Consider the following 18,523-nt stretch of genomic DNA (forward strand, 5'->3'; position numbering starts at 1 on the left):
GAAAATACACTTGAAAATAAAAATTTCAGACCCTGTGCTTCTGGACAATGGAATCATTTGCAGCCTAGAGTTGGAGTGAAGCAGGAAAAGGATAAAAGATCCCTGGGAGGGGCTGGGGTGTGGCTCAGCAACAGAGCGCTCACCTAGCACATGTAAGGCACTGGGTTCCATCTCAGCACCACGTAAATAAATAAAGGTATTGTGTCCAACTACAACTAAATATATATATATAATTTATTTATTTTAAATCCCTGGGATAAAATATCAGCTCTTCACTAAACAATGTAAAATTGGGCTGCCCTGTCCTCCTAGAGGCATGGGGTCCCCTAAGCTAGATTTGGGTGGGTGTAAGATAATGAAACACCCCCTAATAAGTCTGGCTCAAGTATAAGAAGTCTTTTCTTTGAGCTGGGGCTGTAGCTCAGGCAGAGCACATGTGAGGCACTGGGTTTGATCCTTAGCACTGCATAAAATAAACAAAGGCATCTGTCCATCTGCAACTGCGAAAAAAAATTTTTAAAGTCTTTTCTTCACTTACAGTTTCTAATGAAATGTAATCTTCAGCTAAAGGAAAAATCAATTAGTACTACTAAGATGAAATTCACCATTTTGCTTTTCTCCTCACTTCAAGTGAGAAAAGAATAACAGCTGAAACAGACCTAAATATTCTACTGAAGTATCATCTGAATTGAGCATTCCAGAATTAAACACAACTGATTCTGAAAATAAAACTTTAAATTCAAATGTCATCAAAGTGTCTATGAACTTTAAACAAGATTTATAGTTGAAACCTATTTAACATTAAACATTTTGTTACTATGATGAAAAATAATCAGTAGACCCAGAAATGATAATCATACCAATATTGGCAGACAATTGATAATACATTTAAGATGAATTGACATTTAATATAACAGTGCTACAATATATTTTAATTGTGCATCAGAAATGATTTACCAAAGTTTGATTACTGTGTGCCATTTGAAACAATTTGAACATTTTGCTGTATCACCTGATCTTTGAATAGAATCAGAAGTCTTTATAGGTTTCTTCAATAATAGATATCACTTGTATTCTTTGACAGTAGATATCACTTGTATTTAACAGTTTTGTCCTCAGAATTATGAATGTTTTGATGGAAATTTGCTCACAGTCTTTTTTTCAACCGTGTTTGGCATAAACAGGCAGAAGGAAGGGGTGATTGTGCTCACTCAATCCACTCAGGGTCCTGGATGCTCTTCCCATGAGAGACCCTCTGAATCGACACCTAAGCAATGCACACATGGCATTCTGGAACTTCCTAGGCTTCCTACTAGTACTCAGGCTCAGTCATGTTACCAAAACTCATGTCATGCCCTTTTTCAGGAACAGACGAGTACTTAAGGAAAAAAAAAAAATCAATCTTGATTGTGATTGGAAAAGTTCAGCTAGGACTGCTTAGACACTGACAGGGTGTTCCAGAGCTGGTGGGAGGGCCCCGCTTTCAACTGAACGCCCTCAAAAGTGAGTGAAGAGCAGCCTGCTCCAGAGAGACCATGTTTCCCTTCAGGAGAAATTGCTGAGCTTTAGTCCAGACTGGAAGTCAACAGGAGCGAGCCGAGTTCTGACAGTGATTGAGAGTCGACAGCGGGGTGTTCTCCAACAGATCAGCACTGAGCTGCTGCAATCTGAATTCTGCTTGCGTACCCTCTTTACATTATTGTCTCTCTCCTGTTTTGATTCTCTGAAGGTAATATCACAATTAGAAGATACTAAGTGACAAAAGGATGAGTATCTTGTATAGCTATATCTCACCTTCTGAGAAATACCAGACTTTGGGAAGAAAAAACAAAAAAACAAAAACGCCTGTTTCTGGCCCTGTCAAAAACATGGGGCAGTCAAAGCCATGGTCGAGGACGCCTAACTAGGGAGGAAGGTAAGTTTTCTTTAGGTTTCTCCCCTCTTCTGGACGCTGATGGTGTGGGAAGGTAGCCAGGCACACCAGTCTTGGGCCTAACCCAGCGATAGTAAAAATGCTGATTTGGGACCTGAGATCTGATCCCTTGAGGACTCTGAAATGGCAACATTACTGGAGGCAAAACGATCTCAATGGGTTTCAAAGCAATCATTTTGTCTTCTGGTCGAGGTCGTGTGAAGTTGGTGTGCCGTTCACCTGGCTTGCAGTGACAGGTGTTCTTTGTTAACGTGGGTGTCAAAGGATTGATGGTAGGCTTGCTAGGTTTCCTGGTCTGTGTGGTGGCACCTACTTGAGATGCATTTTTCTGTGGATTAAGTGCTTTTGTTATTAATGCCTCTGATCTGTTAGTACTTGTTTTGGTTTCTCGATTCAGGAACTCGGCAATTTTCATTTGGATGCCATTATTATCATTGGCAGACGGTTTGGCCAATGATGTTTTTGATTTTTTCCTCCTCTTCTCTCGTTTTGATGATTTCCCCAACTCAATCCCGTCCAGTAGCCCTTTTGCTGCAGCTCGGGCCAAAACATCTTTCACAGACACTGTCTCAGATGGGTCCCGCTACAATTAAAGAAGCATTTATTACTGTGGAAGGTAACTATTGTGCATATGGCAAATATATGTCAGTGTTTTCAGTGAAAATAAATAGAATATAATATTAAAATAAATGGATTTTAGGCCTAATACATGCCATAAACCTCAGCAAATGACTTCTTTTTAACTTCAGTTCTCCCATTTATAAACCTGATAGAATTACACAGCTAATTTCTTATGTCAGAGAAGATGCCCTATGTGTTAACAAACTGCTTACAGAGGTGGGCAAAGAGGGCAGGCAAAAAGAAACACAGAACATAAGGTATCGGGATTACTTGCCACAAAGTTTTTTCTTGCCCTTTAGTTATTTATGAAATATAAGCACAGCATTTCAAAATGTTCACAGGTTCCTATGTTCCTCTTGTGAGGCTCTGCCATTCCTAATTCCAAAGTATGACATGGACTGTGATTGTTTTTGTCTCCTTACCTCTCTTGTTAAAATAGAAAGAAAACAACCATTGGTAGTTTCAGATTGTTCCATTCTGAAAAACTTATCCTTAGCCAAGTGTATTTCTTTTAAGGAGCATAAAGGAAGAACAGGAGGACTGAGCCTGCAACGGAAATGAACAAGCATGAAACAGCTGGAATGGCTTCTTTCAAAGAGAGGGAAAAAGTATTTTGCAAATAAATTTCTTCCATTATGTTTTACCAGTGACATAAGTAAAACTTCCAAATAAGAAAAAGTGCTGAAGCAGCTTTTCCCAAAATAACGCATAAGGAAAAAGCTCTAGTATTTCATATTAGCTCAGAACTCATTATACTTCCCAAGTTCTGCATCCTTAAACAACTATGCCAATGACAAACTTTTAACTCAAAACTTCTTTCACCACTCAACTAATATGTTATCAAAACAGGTAAATATGTATAGGAGTCACAAAAAGAGAACTCCAAACTTCCTATATTTCTACATTGTCAAAATATGAAATATAAGACTTCCTTCTTTCAGTTACTTTTGCACAATTATAATAATAATTATTATTATTATTATAATAATGTAGTCTATCATTTTAACTACATTATTCTTCCAATAACTTTGTGGGTATTAATGGATGAGTTATAGAGTGTTCAAGAAAGTAATAACAAAAAACTTTATGTCATAAAAACTAATTTAAAATAAAATTTTGGTTTTTATATTTAATTTCTCACTTAATAGTAAGTTCATGAAAAGGTGATTCTTCTAATTCCATGCTTTTAGGATTAAAATGTATTTACTGTGTCAAAGCATTTTAACACTTAATCCACATGAATTCAAATATCAGGAAACTTTTTTATCAATAATTTTGTCTATCCTGACACTTAAAGCCAGTTTTATATTTATTATTTGCCTATTAGGTTAAAAAGTGCATGAATAAAACCTTAATTCAAAGAGTTTACAGATTAGTTGAGGAAACGAATCCATTTACAGTAATCTGAAAGAGACCATCTGTGGATGCTGGACCTACAAAGACAAGATACAGAAGAGAGTAAGGCCAGTTCTTCCTGGCCCAGGCAGAGGGCACATGTGAAGACTTGGCAGAGGAAGTGATACTGAAGCTGTGTCTCGAAGAAAAAAGTAGGTTCCCGGTAACGTAAAGAAGGTGATTCTAGACAGAAGAGCAGGAAGAAAAGCACATGCGCTGTGAGAATGCACGCGCGGGCACACCAAGTATTTCCATGGGTCTGTGGCATAAGGTGAGTAATGAGAGAGAGGTTGCTTAGCAAGGGGCAGACATACATGACCTCAGATGACATGCTAAAGAGTCTGACAACGGTCGGTGCTAAATAAACAAATGAGGGCTGGGGATGTGGCTCAAGCGGTAGCGCGCTCTCCTGGCATCCTTGCAGCCCGGGTTCCATCCTCAGCACCACATACAAACAAAGATGTTGTGTCCGCCGAGAACTAAAAAATAAATATTAAAATATTCTCTCTCTCTCTCTTAAAAAAAATTAATTAATTAAACAAATGAGGGCAAATGGCAGTGGAACTCATTTGAAATCAAAGAACTACAGGTTCTGAAAGTGAGAGAGCCAGCTGTTCCTCTCACCAACCTCGTAACCAGCCAGCAGTTTCTGAGACTATTCATACAGGTTGAGCATCCCTGATCTGGAAATCTAAAATCCAGTATGCTTCAAAATCTGAAGTTTCTTTAGTGCAACATGATGCCACAGTTTAAAAAAAAAAAAAAATTCTATACCTGAGCTAATGTGAACAAGCACACTAAAAATACTGCATAAAATTACCTTCAGGCCACGTGTATAAGGTGCCCATGAAACAAATGAATTTTGTGTTTAGACTTGGGCCCATCACCAACATATCTCACTTTGTATATGCAAATATCCGAAAATCCCAAAAGATTCAAAATCTGAAGTACTTCTGGTCCTAAGCATTTTGGATAAGGACACTCAACCTCTATATGCTTGTTCTCTACACAAGTAGAAATTATTTTTAAAAGTTTATTCACTCATATATAGGTTAAGAATACTCAATGAAAATAATTATTTCATGTCAACCTACTTAGCTCCAAAATGTAAATATGAAGGTTTTAGATTTTTGTTAATTTTAGTTCACTGATAACATTACTAGTACCTAGAAGAATGCCTGGTGCATACTAGGTATTCAATAAATATTTTCTTAATAAGACATATTATTTATCTACATATATGCTGTCTTTCTTAATAATAGTCCATAATTAAGATTGATCAACTTTATCTTCCAGAAACTGCTCCTACAAAATAGTTTCCAAATTCTAGCTTACAGCCCATTTCTTTGAATAATAAAATTAGATCATACCCAGAATCTCACTCATCCCTGATTTAGATGGTGGCATTTTTGATTTTTTTGAGTTGATGATATTTAGATGAAAATTTGGATTTATAGTTGATCCTGGAATGGATATAGACTTTTGGAGAAGTTGAGGTGAGTTTTGGAGAAGTTGAGATGGGTTTTGGAGATGTTGAGGTGGGGTGAGTATGTTTTGCATGAAACAAATATCAATGTTGGGAGGCCAGAGAGTAAGCTGTTGTGGGTTGAATAGTGTCCCCCAAAAAATTCATGTGCACTCAAAGTCTCAGAATGTGACCTTATTTAGGAATAGGTCTTTGTAGATAAAATTAGTGGAGATCACACTGGAGTTGGATAAATCCTGAATCTGATACTAGAATTCCTATAAGGAGAGTTCACAGAAACACACAGGGGATGAAGGACACGTGGAGATGGAGGCAGACAGTGGAGTGAGGCAGCTACAAGGTAAGGAATGCAAAGGAGTGCCAGCAACCCTGGAAGCTAGGAGTGTGAATGGAACATCCTCCATCAGAGGCCCCACAAGGAACTAACCCTACCGACACCTTTATGAAGGACTTCTGGTCTTCAGAACTGTGCAAGAATAAATTTCTGTTGTTATAAGCCCCCAAGTTTGGGATAATGGGTTTCAAAACCTAGGAAATTAATACATATGACAAAATGGATTTTGCAGATGTACTTAAGGTCTCCAAGATATGAATATTATCTGGGGAGGACCTGATGTAATCATATGAGCCACTGAAAGCCAATGTAGAAGTCAGATGGAATATCTCAAAGATTCAAAACCCAAGATTGATAGGAAACACCTGTGCTGACATGAAGATGGAGGGAGCTTCGTGGCAGGGAGTGAAGGCAGCCTTGGAGCTGAGAGCAGTCTTGGGCTGACAGCCAGCAGGGAAGTGAGAACCTTAGTCCCATAACCAGAATGGACTTTGAATGGACTGTTCTCCAGAGACTTCAGCCTGGCTGATATTCTGACCAGAGAACTCAGTTATGACATGACAGTCATCTGGCCTCCAGGATCATGAGCTAATTAATAATTGCTTTTAGCCACTAAGTTTGTGGTAATCATAATAATAATTATTATTATTACTATTATTATTATTATTTTGGTATCAGGATTGAACCTAAGGGTACTTAACCACTGAGCCACATCCCTAGCCCTTTTTATTTCTTGCTTTGAGACAGGACCCACTAAGTTGTTTAGGGCCTGGCTAAGTTGCTGAGGCTGGCTTTGAACTTGTGATCCTCCTACCTCAACCTCCTGAGTCACTGGGATTACAGCCATGCACCACCACACCTGGCTAGTTTGTAGTAATTTCTTAAGCAGAAATAGAAAACTAATACACAATAGCTCACATTGAATAAAGCAGGATGCCAGATGGCCATAGTAGACAGTGGAAGAAGTATTAGACTCAAAGATATGAGTCTGCTACAGTGGATATCCTATTTTCCTATTAAATAGACAGGAAAACCCTCCAGATTGTACCCTTTACGGGAGCAACAGGGAAATGCTGGTGAGAGGAGCACTACATAACAGCACTGAGAAGCTCTTCTGTAGGTGAGGACTGACAACCAGAAATGTTGTGACAGAACTGGGCTCACTGACAACAATGAAGATAAAAGAATTCTGACACAAGAAAGACCAGAAAAGCCCCCAAGTTTGGGGTAATAGGTTGCCATCAATGGCCAAGTGTGGACACTACTGATTATCATAATAAGTACCAAGGAGTAGTAGCAATCCAATTCCTCTCAAGCAATGCTCACTTTCCTTAGCTTCCACCTTAACTAGGTAACAGAATATCTAAATAGAGAACATAACCTAGCCCTCAAGCTCAAGGACTGGTCAGTATTAGAAAATACTTAGCTCCCCACCATGTTAAAATGACAGATGAGAACAAACATTTGATCTGATCAATTAAATGCTGCAAAGGCATTTGATGAAACTAGGTATCCATTAGGAGTTTAAAAATCTCATCGTGGTACTGGCTTAATTATAGACACACAGATCAATGGAACAGAATGAGAATCCAGAAAGAAGCTCATACATTGATAATTTTTCAACAAGGAGGCCAAGACCATTCAATCAGGGAAAGAACAGTGTTTTCAACAAATGGTGCAGATACAACTGCACAGCAACATGCAAAAGAGTAGTCAGACCACCGATTCATACTATATGAAAAAATTAATCAAAATGGATCATAGACCTAAATTTAAGAATTAGATTAAAAACTAAGGCATAAAGCTTTAGACATAGGCAAACAAAAAAACATAAGCTATACTTCACTGAAATTTTAAAAATGTATGCATCAAAGAACACTATAAGGAATCTAAAAAGTAACTGACAGAATGGAAAAAAATTGCAAATTATTATGTGTAAGGGTCTGGTATACAAGAGATTCTTTTAACTCAACAATTTAAACTAACCTAATTTAAAAACTGGGAACAAAGCCAGGTGGGATGGTACACACTTATTATCCCAGCAACTTCTGCCAAGGCAGGAGGATTGCAAGTTCAAAGTCAGCCTAGCATATACATGGTCCTGGGTTCAATTCCCAGCACTGCAAAATAAAACTGTCAATAGACATGTGTCCTATGAAGATATGTAAATGACTAATAAGCATATGAAAAGACACTCGGCATCATTTTTTTAAATTATTCATTTATTTTTATGTGGTGCTGAGGATCAAACCGCACTAGGCGGGCACTCTACCACTGAGCCACAACCCCAGCTCTACTCAGCATCATTTATCCTCAGAGAAATACAAATCAAAACCACAATGGGACTTTATTTCACACTCTTGAGGCTCGCCAGGGGAAAAAAGAGATAAGAGAGGGGGAGAGAGAGAGAAAAGAAAATAAACAAGCCTTGTGAGAATGTCAAATGATACAACCACTTTGGAAAGTGCAACAGTTCCTCAAATGATTGAAGAGTTACCATTTTACCCAGTAATTTTACCCCTAGGTATATAGCCAGGAGAAATGCAAACTTATGTCTGCACAAACATATGTACAAAAATATTACAACAACATTATTCTTAGCATCCTAAAGATGGAAACAATCTAAATGCTCATCAACTGATGAACAGATAAAATGTGATATATCCATACAATGGAGTATTACTCAGCCTTCAAAAACAATGAAGTTCTCAGACTTCTACAACATGGATGAACCTCAGAAACATCATGCTAAGTGAAAGATACCATTTTAAGCTGGGTGGGCATGGTGGCACACACCTGTGATCCCAGCTGCTCAAAAGACTGAAGCAGGAGGATCACAAGTTCAGTTTGGTGAGACCCTGTCTCTAAATAAACAATAAAAAGGGCTGGGGATGTGGCTCAGTGGATAAATACCCCTGGGTTCTATCCCTGATACCGGAAAAAAAAAAAAAGGCCATTTTGAGGGGATGGGGAAGGAATATTTGCAGAAAAACTAAAGCTTGATCAACACTTTAGTCAATTATTAAATATAAAAGAGAAAATTTTTAAAGTATTAAAACTGGCAAAAGCATTTATAGGGGTTAACACATAGCTCAGGGATAGAGTGCCTGCCTAGCACGCACAGGTTCTGGGTTGATCCCCAGTACTACCAAAAATAAGTAAGTAAATAAAATGTGTAGTTTATATGAAAATAGCTAAAAGCACTAATATACAATAAGATAAAAAAATGAATAATTCAGTTGAAGAAGTGGCAAAGTATATGAACAAATTAATAACAACTATGACAATAAAAACTACTGAACATTTAGTATGTGCCAGGTACTGTTCATGTGTTCATGTATTTAACCTCCACAAAGACCTACTGAGGTAGTTAATGTAATCAATCATATTTAATCTATTTTTTAATTTTTTGCCATGCTGAGGATCTTACCCATATGCTAGGCAAACTCTCTACCACTGAGCCACATCCCCTGTCCTCATTAACTCTGTTTTACATCATCCTTTCCCTCCTCTCCATTCTCAATACCCTTCTCCCACTTACACCTGCTACCTACCTTGTTTTAGTACACTGTCCTGGAATGTTAATTACGATCTACAAGAGGCTAAACAAAGGAACAACCCAAGAATGCAACTGTCTTCTCCCATGGTAAGAAATCTTTAATTGGGTGTGAAACTCTGGCAAGTGCTCACCACTGAGATGCATCCCCACCTCCACCCCCAAAGCTCTGTTCTTGAACTAGCTTGCTTCTTTCTTCTTTCTTCTCCTCTCCCTTCCCCTCCCTTCCACCCTTCCCTTCCCTCTCCTTCCTCTATTCCTTGCCTTTCTCCCTCCTCTTCCCTCCTTTCACTTATTTATTTCTATGTATCTATGTTAAAATTAAAACTGAGAGGTAAATCACATTAGCATGTTTCTTTGAATTAAAAAATAAAGTCAGACTTTTTTTTTTTTTGGTACTGGGGATTGAACCAGGGGCCTTGAACATGGTAGGAAAGTACACTAGCCTGAGCCCCAGCCCCTAAAATCAGACTTTTTTTTAAAAGGTAAATCTCGTTTTGACAATGAGAACTAGTCTTATAAAGTAAGTAACAAATGCATCATTTTTCCTTAAATTAAATAGATGAATCTGCAGGTCCAAAGATTTGATAGAAATATATTTAAAATATAAGTAATATAATATTCTAAAAAACTATATTTCACAACTTTTAAACTTATGAAAAATGTTAAACATCAATTTTAAAACATAGAAGACACATAGTTATTCAAAAAAATTTTAGGGAGTTGAGAAAACATGTTTGAAGACCACTCCCCACTACACTGCCCAGTCAGTAAACTGAAACATGCTCAGCCTCACTAACAGAAAAATAAAGTTGGTCAACAGTGAGATCTTATCTTTTCATCCCTCAGATGGGTAAATATTTAAAAGTCTGATGAAATTCAGCATTTATGAAGCTGCAGGGAAACAGATTTATAAGAGTGACTATTTTGGTGGGTCATTTAACAATAGCAACTAAAGCTTAAAATATGCATATTCGTTGGTGCTGGAAAAAAATCTAGAAGTCTACAAGTCAAGCTGTTAAAAACAGTTATATTCAAGAGGGTGGAATTTGGAAAATTTTTATAGATTAGTATTTTGTAAGGTGAAATTTTTACAATAGAGGATGGAAGCAGGATGCATTGGGCTAAAGTACTATGATGACTAAAGTCCAGAATGAGTTGCATATTTCTAGGACAGTGGAAGGAAATAGAAGCAACAGGTGGATGGGTGATCAGAGTAGATAACACCTAATGTTATTTAATCATGCAATATCTAAACATGCAATACTTATTCAACTCTTAAGTTCTACAACTTTAGGATATTAAGAAATGATTCTTACAGACTATCTGTTATATTTCACTAGGCAATTTTTCTTAATGTCCACAGTTCAGAGTGTAGTGTTAATGCTCTTTCTCTCTATCCCTAGCTTATTGCAGCATTTTTCCATAGATAACTCAGTTATTTTTACCTCAATTCTGATGGATACCAAAGATTACAAGAGTTTAAGAAATGTCTATTTTCAGATATGATTTTCTGTCTATTTTCTAAGAATATTTGTATATTAATTTGTATTCTATGGAGGTATACATGTATCTAAATCAGGAACATAAAATTTGGACCCAGTTTACCCAGAAACCAATCAAGACAAGTCCAAAATGCTTTTAACTTTAACAATAATAACAAAAACAAAAGAATCTTTTAATATGCAAGAAAATGTTTGTGCCATGCTGTTGTAAAGGCTTTATAAAACCTACTTTAAAGTTGTAAGAAGTTAAGGTAATGATCATAGTAAAGTCTAATAAAAAGCAGAATATCTTATGTAACTTAAAACATTATATTTGTCATTTAAAAAATGATTATTTGAGTTGTTCAGAAGAATGCCTTCCTTTCTTACCTGTAAGGTTGTATTTTAGTCCCTTGGTTTTGAAATTCCAATGCTTTCTTCACAACAGCTTCATTTTCTTCTGGATAAACTGAGCATGTGCAATAAACCACTGCTTGAGCTTTAACAACTATATTTAAAGAAGATTTAATTAATATAATGACCCCATAAATGATCCAATGCAATTTATGTTTCCAGACATGTATTTGGTACAAATACCACAGAGTTCTGATGGGAATGATTTCCAGAGATGCTTGAACAGCTTCTTTTAAAGCAGAAGCTTATACTAGCAATGTGGTCAGTGGCCAGTAAGTAATAGAAATCCAGATGGATTGTATGAAAGTTGAAAACTGAATCAATATGACCAACCTAGTTGCAAACACAAAGAAATAAATGCTGCAGATTCCCATGAGCTTGATACTTCCAGTCATTCTTTCATAAGCTTTATCACCTTAATTGGTTCAGAAAACTCCAGAAATGTACAGAAGTCAGTCTGAATCCCAATTCTGTCCTTGCTGTGGCATGAACCTGGGAAAATTACTCAAAGTTCCAGATTTTTCATCTGTAAAATTAGGTAATATAAGATCTGCAATTCATTAATGTATTCATACCAATTGAGCACCTACCACATTCCAGGCACTTAGGCTTTGGTATACATCAGTGAACAACAAAAACGAAAATCCCTGCCCCTAGGGAGCTTCCTTTCTAGCAGAGGATAAATACAGTAAGACAAAGAAACAGGAAAACTATTTAGGTGATAAAGCAAAGCAGGGGTGGGAAAGAGTTTCAGGGGAATGCTATAATTTTAAGTAGGCTAGTTAGAGCTAGCATCACTGAGATGAAGGACTGTGGGTAGACTCAAAAGATTAGAGAGCCAGACACAGAGATAACTAGGGAAGGATATTTTAAGGTAAGGGAACAGCAAGTTTAAAGGAATGTTCAAGGAAAATGAAGGGGGCCAGTCTGATCAGAGCAGAGGGAATGAGGACAGAGTAGTGGGCAATGACGTGTTTAAATGTGAGTCTGAGCACCAAATAGTAAGGATGTGCAGGCCACTGGATGATGGTTTTCAGTTTGATGATGGGAAGCCATTTGTTTTAACAAGATCATTCCAAATGCTATGTTGAAAATAAACTGTAGAGGGCAGTGGTGGAAGCTGGTAGACAAAATAGAAGATCATTGCAGTAAACCAAGAGTGAGGTGATGGTATGGATGTGGTGGTAGTGGTGGAGGTGACTGGATTCTAAATATATATTAAATGTAGAAGTTCCTTTGTTTTCTGACAGGCTGGCTAAGAGTCAGGGACAATGTAAAGCTTTTTCACCTGAACAAATGGAAGACTGATATTGTCATTAACTGAAATGGCAGTTCTGCAGGAAGAACAGGACTTTCATTTTGGATCTATCAGCTTTGAAAGGCCTATTAATCACTAGCTGGAGATGGAAAGAAGACAACTGAAGATACAGACTGAAGAGTTTGGGGAAGAAATCTGGGAATCACGCAGAAGTGTTTAAATTCATGAGACTGGATAAGATCATCAAGGAAGTAAGTATAAACAGAGAAAAAAGAATCCTAGACATGAACTGTGACATACTCTGAGGCTAAAGAGAGTATCCTATAGGGAGGATACTCGCTATAGGATAGCAAGCCAAGGAGATGGGAAATAAATTGAGGTGGTGTGTCTTAGAAGACAAGTGAAGTAATGTGGGAAGGAAGAGAATATGATCAATTAGATCAACTATCACAGCTAGATCAAGTTAGACGAAGACTGTGAGTTGATGTAACAGCATGTGGGAAGAGGGTCACGGGTGATCTTCACAGGACCATCTCAGGTTAGTGGCAAGAGTGAAAGTGTGATAATAATTGGCTCAGAAAAGAACAAGAGGAGAGATTTAGAGAAATACTGGTCTCAAGAGAAGGGCAAGTTATAGGAGAAAAAAAGAGAACATTCAAAGAAGTATTAAAATATAGGGATTTTTGTTGCAGACAACTATTCTAGAAAGTACAAAGTAGGAGACAAGGACCGACAAGGGGATGTGGATAAAGACAAAAAAGGGAATATTATAGATCTTATTCAGATGAGGAATGACCTGGGTGTCAGGGGCTTCTCAAGTTAACAGTCCTTGGTAGTATAAAGGACATAGTGAGAAGTGTCTGAAATGTGGTTTTAGAAAACAGAGTAGTGGCAAGAATGAGTTTAGAGAGCAAAGAAATTTGGGGAGCCTAGCCACCTTGTTACTGTGTTCAGAGAAGGCATGGAAGCTAAGGGAGACGATTTTGTGGGGATTAAATAAAATATAAAAATAGCAGGGTGCCTGGCAAACAATTGACCGATAAATGTCCAAAACTTTAAAATGTAGCTGGGCACATAAAAATGTAGCTGGGTACATGCCTGTAATCCCATCTGCATGAGAAGTTGAAGCACAGGATCACAAGTTTGAGGCTAGACTGGGTAATTTACCAAGATGCTGTCTCAAAAAAAAAAAAAAAAAAAGAAAAGGAAAAAACTGAGGATATAACTTAATAGTAAAATGCCCCTGGGTTCAATCCCCAGTGCCAAAAAAATTTTTTTTAAATTATTTTTTACAACTAATAGGAGAAATGATCATAGTTATCTTTTATATGGTCAATTTCAAATGGAGCTTTTAGTAATTTCTATGAAAATTGGGAGTCCAACCCTGATAAGGCATTACCTAACATTTTTTTATGGGAAAATTATAGAACTTAATTTACTGAATGTCTTCCAGTGATGCAGATTTCCTAATCTCAAGGTTGCTAAATAATGTGTTTCTTTGGCATCACAATAGAGTGTATGTCACTAAAATTCTTTTGCTTTTCATGATTCTTTCAGAAGTCTTTTTAAAGCTTTAAACATTCAATTAAAATTTGATGAAAGTACATTAGTAAAAATTTTTACTTACCAATCTCCTGATTTTCTAAACCAACTTATTTCATAGTTCATATATACATTGTCACATTCAAATTAATGTTTTTAGCAACATTAACCAAAAGAACAGACTTCCTCTCTGCTACTTTCCCTTATTTATAATTCATGTATAAGTCAGTATCTTTATATACTGAATTATCTATACTCACAGACTCATCTTTGAGTCTTTATTTTAGAAACATCTATTTATGTTCATAAGCCTAACATCCAGTTCAATTCCTGACCCAGAATAGGCACTTGATAAATATACACTGACCTAGTAAAAGTTTATTAGTTTCTTAAAGACTTCCAGATTTCTTTGTTCACCTGTGGAAAAGCAGTGGCACTCAAAACCCAAATGGAGTAATTAAAGCAATGATATAAATAATTAAAGAGCCTTGTTACTCAGATTTAAAATCAAGAGTTCTAGGCTTTTTCTATAACTCTGGACTCTATTCAGCACTAAGAGAAATAAACTTTGGATTAAAATATGGACTGCAGAAGAGTTGATAGGTGTAGGTAAAATGACAACAGAAAAATATGTCAAGTAAGAAGTTGAAGATCAGAAATAGGGAAGATGAAAATAAACAATTATGAACATCCATAATTATTTCATCTTAACATTAAGAAAAATTATGCTAGCTTATGTTTAAAGTATGTTTTTTTAAAAGGCAGGTTAAGTTGATAAAAATAATTTGTTACTTGAAGGCACTAAGACTTTATGTTCTAGAAAATTTGTTTTGGTTTCTAAGATTAACACTGTATTTTAACAATATTGTTCTAATGACAGACTTACATTTCATCGCATGTGCTAGCTGTTCATATTGATGTTGAGCAAGAACCTGAAGTTTATCTTCTGAAGTACCTCCTTGAGAGAGATCTTTAAGTAAATCTGTATCTAAATTTAAAACAAGTAAATACTTTAAAATAAATTACTATTAGGTACTTTTCATATATTGATGTTATTGCACTATTTCTCAATCATTTTGACTATTAATGAAAATTTTCATGGAAAATACTTATTAAAACTAGATAACATTAAAGTATTGACTTAAAATTTTAAAAATTAATTAAGATAATTATGTTCAGTCTTAGTACTATTTTTCAATAAGAATATTAAAAACATTTTATTGTTTTTCTCCAAGTTTTCTTTGAGAGAATCAACTAAGTAGCTATATAAGTCATTTAGATTCAGAAGAAAGAATTCATTCAATCTGGAGGCTAATGCAGAAAAGAGAAAATAAAATTTATTTTCTAAAATAGAAAATGATGGGTTATCATCAACTAATTTCAATAATTTAGAAATTAAAACAAGTACCTTCGTGTTCATTTAAAATAAATTCTATTGGATTACTAACACCCAGATCTGAACAACGAGGCAACAGCAGAATCACTTTAACTTTCTGTAACCTCTGATCCTTTGATTCAATGTCAGTAAATGTCTCAGGAAGTATTTCAATATCTGGGGAAAACACAGAAAATTAATGTAATTTAATTAGCTAAAAAAATCTAAATGCAATATAGTGGTACTGCTTTATGTATGTATAATATATATAATTTATCTTAAAACCCTTAACCCCATAAAAACTCATTTTATTGCATTAGGACAGAGTATTCTCTGATAATCTCCCAAAGTTAATACAGGAATTTTCTTAATAGATGCTATTTCCTCCGCAGAATGATTTTCAAATGTAAAATTAAATTTCTTATTCTGAACTTTAGGTTCAATCTAAAGTAGCATGATAGAGTAGGGGAAATGGGCTTTAGAAACAGACTCAAATTTGACTCCTAGCTGTGTGTCTTAAACTCTCTAAGCCTCCATGTCCTTATTTATGGACTGCAACGGTTTGTGCAAATAGTGAACATCAAGACAAAGTTGGTAAGCTTAGCATGGTGTCTCATATACAGTTCATATACAGTAAGGATAGTCAATAATATAGGCTATTTTCCCTTTTTCATTTTTACCATTTATATTCTGTCATCCCTAGGGGGGAAATGGCTGTCAGGAACATTTATAAGGCACAGTCTGAGGTGCTAAACCTACAGAAACAGGCATGAAATACCATCCATACCTCTAGGGGCCTTGTATGTAGTTTATGAGCATCTGTCTCTCTAGGTGATAACCATGTGTACCTCTACCTTAAAATCAACCCTCTGTTTGAGGTCATCTTGGGCAACTTAGCAAAGCCCTAAGCAACTTAGGAAGACCCTGTCTCAAAAAATAAAAAGGACTAGAGATGTGGCTTAGTAGTTAAGCACCCCTGGGTTCAAACCCCAGTACCAAAAAACAAAAACAGAAAAACAACCCCCTGAGAAGAGGGCAAGTTTATCAAAGAAATAAGCTCTGATTAACACTGCCAAGAACCACAGGGATAAACAAACACTGGAGAAGAAAAGTCCTCCTCTCTTCTTCGGCTTCAGCCTTGTAGTCTCTAGGACCCGCTAATGACTGAAGCAGCTGGCAATGGGGAAATGGATAATGCAGAGTACAGGCCCAGTATCACAAAATTCAGGAGGTGAAGAAGTAACTGGCCTAGTTTCTGAACACACTTTTTCTTGGTTCTTCTCTCATGGCTCCCCTTCTGGATCCCTCTTATTTAACTTCCTGATCTCTTAGTATTGACATGTCTAGGAATTAGCCTTTGGGTTTCTTTTCTTTACTATAGCTTTCTTTTCTACAGCTATATAGTGGTCAGGACATTAAATATTATCCACATAATGACAAGTTCTAAATTTATATCTCTAACACAGACTTCTTTCCTGAACTCCAAAAAGGTGTACCTAAAAGCCTGCTTTACATTTCCACTTAATGTGGAACAGACATCTTAAAGCCTAACATGAGGCTGCGGATGTAGCTCAGTGGTAGAGAGTGCTTGCCCAGCATGTGTGAGGCCATGGATTCGAGCCCCAGAACTGCAAAAAGCAAACAAGCCAACAAAAAACTAACACGACCGAAAGCCTTAGTGGATCCTGACTCTTCCCTTCTCTCACATCCTATATCCAATCCAATAAAGTGACTTCAAGATATGTTTCTCACAACCTCTGGCATTATCACCCAGGTGGAAGTCAATATCTTTACACACCTGCCCCCTTTTTTCTTCTTCTGATATTTATTGAGCACATGTTGTGTAAACAGCAATGTTAAGTAGGTGCTGGCCACCTACAATTTTCATTACCTTGGCAATAGATGCTTCCCTCTCTTATATGCATGCCTATGAGCAATGGAGAGGGCTGAGACATGAATAACATGCATGGTTTGAAAGGAAAAACAGAAATGCAGAATAAAGAAATAAGCTTTGTTTAGGAGGCCAGCAGATTCATATTTCAAATTCTCTTATCCCCAAATCTGCTAATTCTGAACTTTTCACACCTGCACTTTTAAAAACTGCCTAACTAATCTCTCCACTAATACCTTTTACCCTAAACTATTTTCCAAAGAGTAACCAAATACTGGTAAGCATGTCACTCTTCTGCTTGAAATCCACTAATGAATTCCCATCTCATTCAAGGTCAAGTCCTTCAGCATAGAATGCCCTATTTTTGTTCCCAGATATACCCTGTGACCTCATCATACTCTTCACTCAGTCTGCTCCATCCCTATCATTTCCTTACTGTTCCTGGAACATGCTAAACATGCTACAACCTCAAGACTTTTATTCTTACTATTCCTCTGCTTTGAATGCTCTTCCCACATATATCCCTCAATTTCCTCAGGTCTCCAACAGTTCATTGAAGTCTCCTGTCAAATACCCTTTATCAGAAAGGCCTTTCCTAATCACCATCTGTAAAAAAAACAAAAAAATGAAAAAGAATAACCTCTTTACAACACTCTCTATCCCCTTAACCTATTGTTTCTTCATGGTTCCCCCCACCCCATCTTTCTCATACTATAATGTAAGCTTCATATAAAAGCCGAATTTGTTTCATTGCTGTATCCCCAAAAATATACTAGTGCCTGATACTTAATAACATGCATCAATAACATTTGTTAAATGAATAAATCATTAAAATTTCTTGATATACATTTCCTTTTATTAATACTATTCTACCTCATCCCATTAATATTCTGTCTTAAAAATTCCTAGCCAAGCGCAGTGGCACATGCCTGTAATCCCAGAGGCTTGGGAGGCTGAGATAGGAGGAGCTGAATTCAAAACCAGCCTCAGCAATGGAGAGGTGCTACGCAATTCAGTAATACCCTATCTCTAAATAAAATACAAAATAGGGCTGGGGATGTGGCTCAGTGGCCAAGTGCCCCTGAGTTCAATCCCTGGTACCTGCCCCCCCGCCAAAAAAAAAAAATTCTCTACTGGTTAGAAGATCAATATTATGAGATTCTCCCATGACATCATTTGTGGTAACAATTTATTCTGTATAAAATTCTATTGTGTAGATATTTAGGTTGTTTGT

General features: G+C 36.6%; 1 protein-coding gene across 4 annotated transcripts in view; it reads right to left on the minus strand.

The window, feature by feature from the left end:
- Positions 1-1,877: 1,877 nt before the first annotated feature.
- Positions 1,878-18,523, minus strand: part of Nsun7 (NOP2/Sun RNA methyltransferase family member 7) — a 33,282-nt gene continuing 16,636 nt past the window's right edge. For 2 of the 4 annotated variants that reach the window (XM_026387318.2, XM_077803534.1), the window contains exons 7-11: positions 15,432-15,575; positions 14,910-15,011; positions 11,200-11,317; positions 2,977-3,100; positions 1,878-2,516 (exon numbers count right to left, since the gene is read on the minus strand). In XM_026387318.2, the coding sequence (XP_026243103.2) occupies positions 1,878-2,516; positions 2,977-3,100; positions 11,200-11,317; positions 14,910-15,011; positions 15,432-15,575 (1,127 nt within the window). The remainder of the gene's footprint in view (positions 2,517-2,976; positions 3,101-11,199; positions 11,318-14,909; positions 15,012-15,431; positions 15,576-18,523) is intronic. The other 2 variants (XM_026387327.2, XM_026387334.2) reach the window with 2 other exon arrangements.

This window comes from Urocitellus parryii, chromosome 10, assembly GCF_045843805.1.
Source record: "Urocitellus parryii isolate mUroPar1 chromosome 10, mUroPar1.hap1, whole genome shotgun sequence".
NCBI classification, from domain to species: Eukaryota; Metazoa; Chordata; class Mammalia; order Rodentia; family Sciuridae; genus Urocitellus; species Urocitellus parryii.